Source organism: Amphimedon queenslandica, unplaced genomic scaffold, assembly GCF_000090795.2.
Source record: "Amphimedon queenslandica unplaced genomic scaffold, v1.1 AMPQUscaffold_11514, whole genome shotgun sequence".
Taxonomy (NCBI): Eukaryota; Metazoa; Porifera; class Demospongiae; order Haplosclerida; family Niphatidae; genus Amphimedon; species Amphimedon queenslandica.
The window spans coordinates 5,329-7,778 of NW_003548244.1; the positions used below are offsets into that span (position 1 = coordinate 5,329).

At 30.9% G+C, this 2,450-nt stretch overlaps 2 protein-coding genes across 2 annotated transcripts in view; both read left to right on the forward strand.

Annotated features, from left to right (window-relative positions):
* The window catches only part of LOC109589233 (uncharacterized), a 5,338-nt gene extending 5,319 nt beyond the window's left edge, over positions 1–19 (forward strand). Inside the window, exon 6 of the mRNA XM_020005343.1 lies at positions 9–19. Coding sequence (XP_019860902.1) covers positions 9–19 — 11 coding nt within the window. The remainder of the gene's footprint in view (positions 1–8) is intronic.
* A 2-nt stretch (positions 20–21) lies between these two features.
* Positions 22–826, forward strand: LOC109589234 (uncharacterized). Its single transcript, XM_020005345.1, has 3 exons — positions 22–51; positions 104–297; positions 348–826. Exons 2-3 carry the CDS (start codon positions 208–210, stop codon positions 786–788), a joined length of 531 nt encoding a protein of 176 aa, XP_019860904.1. The 5' UTR covers positions 22–51; positions 104–207; the 3' UTR covers positions 789–826.
* Positions 827–2,450: the final 1,624 nt, after the last annotated feature.

A 2,450-nucleotide genomic window follows, 5' to 3' on the forward strand; every position in this document is an offset into this window, starting at 1 on the left:
ATTTGAAGCTGGGACGTAACAAGTACATATTTGCAACTGTAACTATTTTATGTGAGTTTTATTGCATTTATTAATTTTAAAATAATCTATTTTCTATGTAAAGCTATACTACTTCCATTGCCAGCTGTTATCATTTGCCTTACTGTTGACAAATTCAAATATAATATCCATCGTTTCCCCACAACTCTTTGCAGCAGCAATGGTGACATGTGGTTCTATTCTACAACACTTCCAATAGATGTACTATTTGCTGCTGGAGTTATAATGCTGATTATAGTTCTTTGGACTATGAGAAATGTATGTACACTAAATTATTGATTTTATAATTATTTAAATTTCATTAATAGAAGACAAATTTTTTGAAAAAGAAAAGCAATACTGAGCTTAGCACTGCTGAGAAAAAAATCCTATTGGTTTTTGCATTCTTTATTATTTTTGGTGTTTTCATATTAGGGTATGTCAGTGACATAGAAGCAAAATCTGGCAAAATTAAAGTAGCTTTAAGAGAATACTTTGAATGTGAAGCATTTGGTCACATTCCTGGAAAGTGTGATAGAGGAACATTTGATAAAATCTACAATCCATACATGAGTGCCACTGCATACATGCTAATGAGTTTGATACCGTTGAGCATTTTGAACTTTATACTTAAGTGGAGCTCAGTTAAAAGTGCTGGAAATAAAGTAATGACATTGACAAAAAGGTATTTAAATTTCTTACATCATGAAGAAAAATCATTTGCAACTTCCTCTGAAAGTGCTCTTGGTGATTTATCATCAAAATCATAACATAAAGACATGAAAATAAGTGCATAATTTGACTTTTAATTACAACTGATGTTTACTTTTTGTTCTTTATTGGACTTGCCATGTGGGCGAGTATTAGGTATTTTGGTTGTCCATCTGTGTTCATAAATTTTTAATTAAATTATTTTAAAAAAATTTAATAAAAAAAACTGAGTCCCCTAGGCTTACAGAAATTCCTTATAGCTAGTGCAAGCCTCCATTTATCAGCTAAAAATGTTTCAAAGAGCAGCACTAGAGAGAAGAAGCTTTCAAAGTCATATAAGGGTTGATTTAAGTAAACATTGATGTTAAAAGAGCTTTCATTAACTATGGTAAACATAATAAACAACATTAAACTTCACTGATAAGCATTGACAAAGAGCGGCAAACAATAATAAACATATTATAAAAATACTGATATACATTGATATACAGTGGTGAACATAGGTAAACAATGATATACAGCAATAGATCTATACAGTGTAAAACATAGGTATACAGTCATATACAACATAGGGAAACAGGAATGCATGCCTAATTCCTTATGTATTTTCTCTTGCTACATTCACACTATGTACATTCCACAAAATGTAGCTCCATGTTACTATACTAGTAAGGTAAGCAATCCATGTAACTGTTTTATCAAGAATAGCTGACAAGCTGTGGCACTTAGATCTATCACATGACCTTAATATTAAAATTTACATTACAATAGCAATTAAAGTAAATCTAGCACTATTAATAATGAAAGGTCACTCTGCAGCCTATAGGGAAGTATCAGCTATTAGTAACGTGGTAGCGTTACTAAGTAGGATTCACCCCCAAACAAAATGGCTGCCACAACTTTTGCAGCCTTGCTATATAGAGAAAGATGTGTTGCTGGAATAAAAAAAACCAGTATTTGGTAATAGAATTTTTACTTTTTTAAGTCTCAGAAAATAAAACAGTATCAACTGCTTCATCATGATACGAAACACTTTAATGATTAACTTCTAGCTGCAAGAATACTATTATGAATTTAGTATAATTAATCTTTCATCTGCATCTAAAAAATTCCACATAATAGCCAAATTAATCTCAAACACAAGACTGATTTTATTACAGCACCACGACAGTCAAAAGCTATATGTTATGTTTATGCAGCATACTGTGTAGTTTCAGCACTGAATAAATTCACAATAAAAACAGATAAGGATTATTATCTAATAAACAAAACAGCATGGCACTGTTACGGTACATATTTTTCTTTCAGTTCATTGTTTATTGACAAAAATAATTATGAGTGTCATGATAACAATAATAATAGCCACAATTATTGCTGATATTTTTCGAAAGGAAGATATGGCAGTATCTGTGGTGTATTACGCTTTAAGCTTATTACTCTTATCTAAATCTGCTCATCTTTATGGTAATGCTGGTAAGGAAGAATCAAATGATCCAGGGAATACAATATATACAGATTGCTGTAAGTTAAAAACTAATAATTCCATTAGAATATATCCTATTATGCTATTATGCATAAGCTCCAAGTGATAAATTTTCCGAAGTTTCTGGTGCACAAGTAACTCCAATGCCTATGATACGTGGAAAAGCTTTTCACATTTATGGAACTCTAAAAATAAGTAAGCAAACAGCACTTTCACTATCAATTATCTCATATCATTT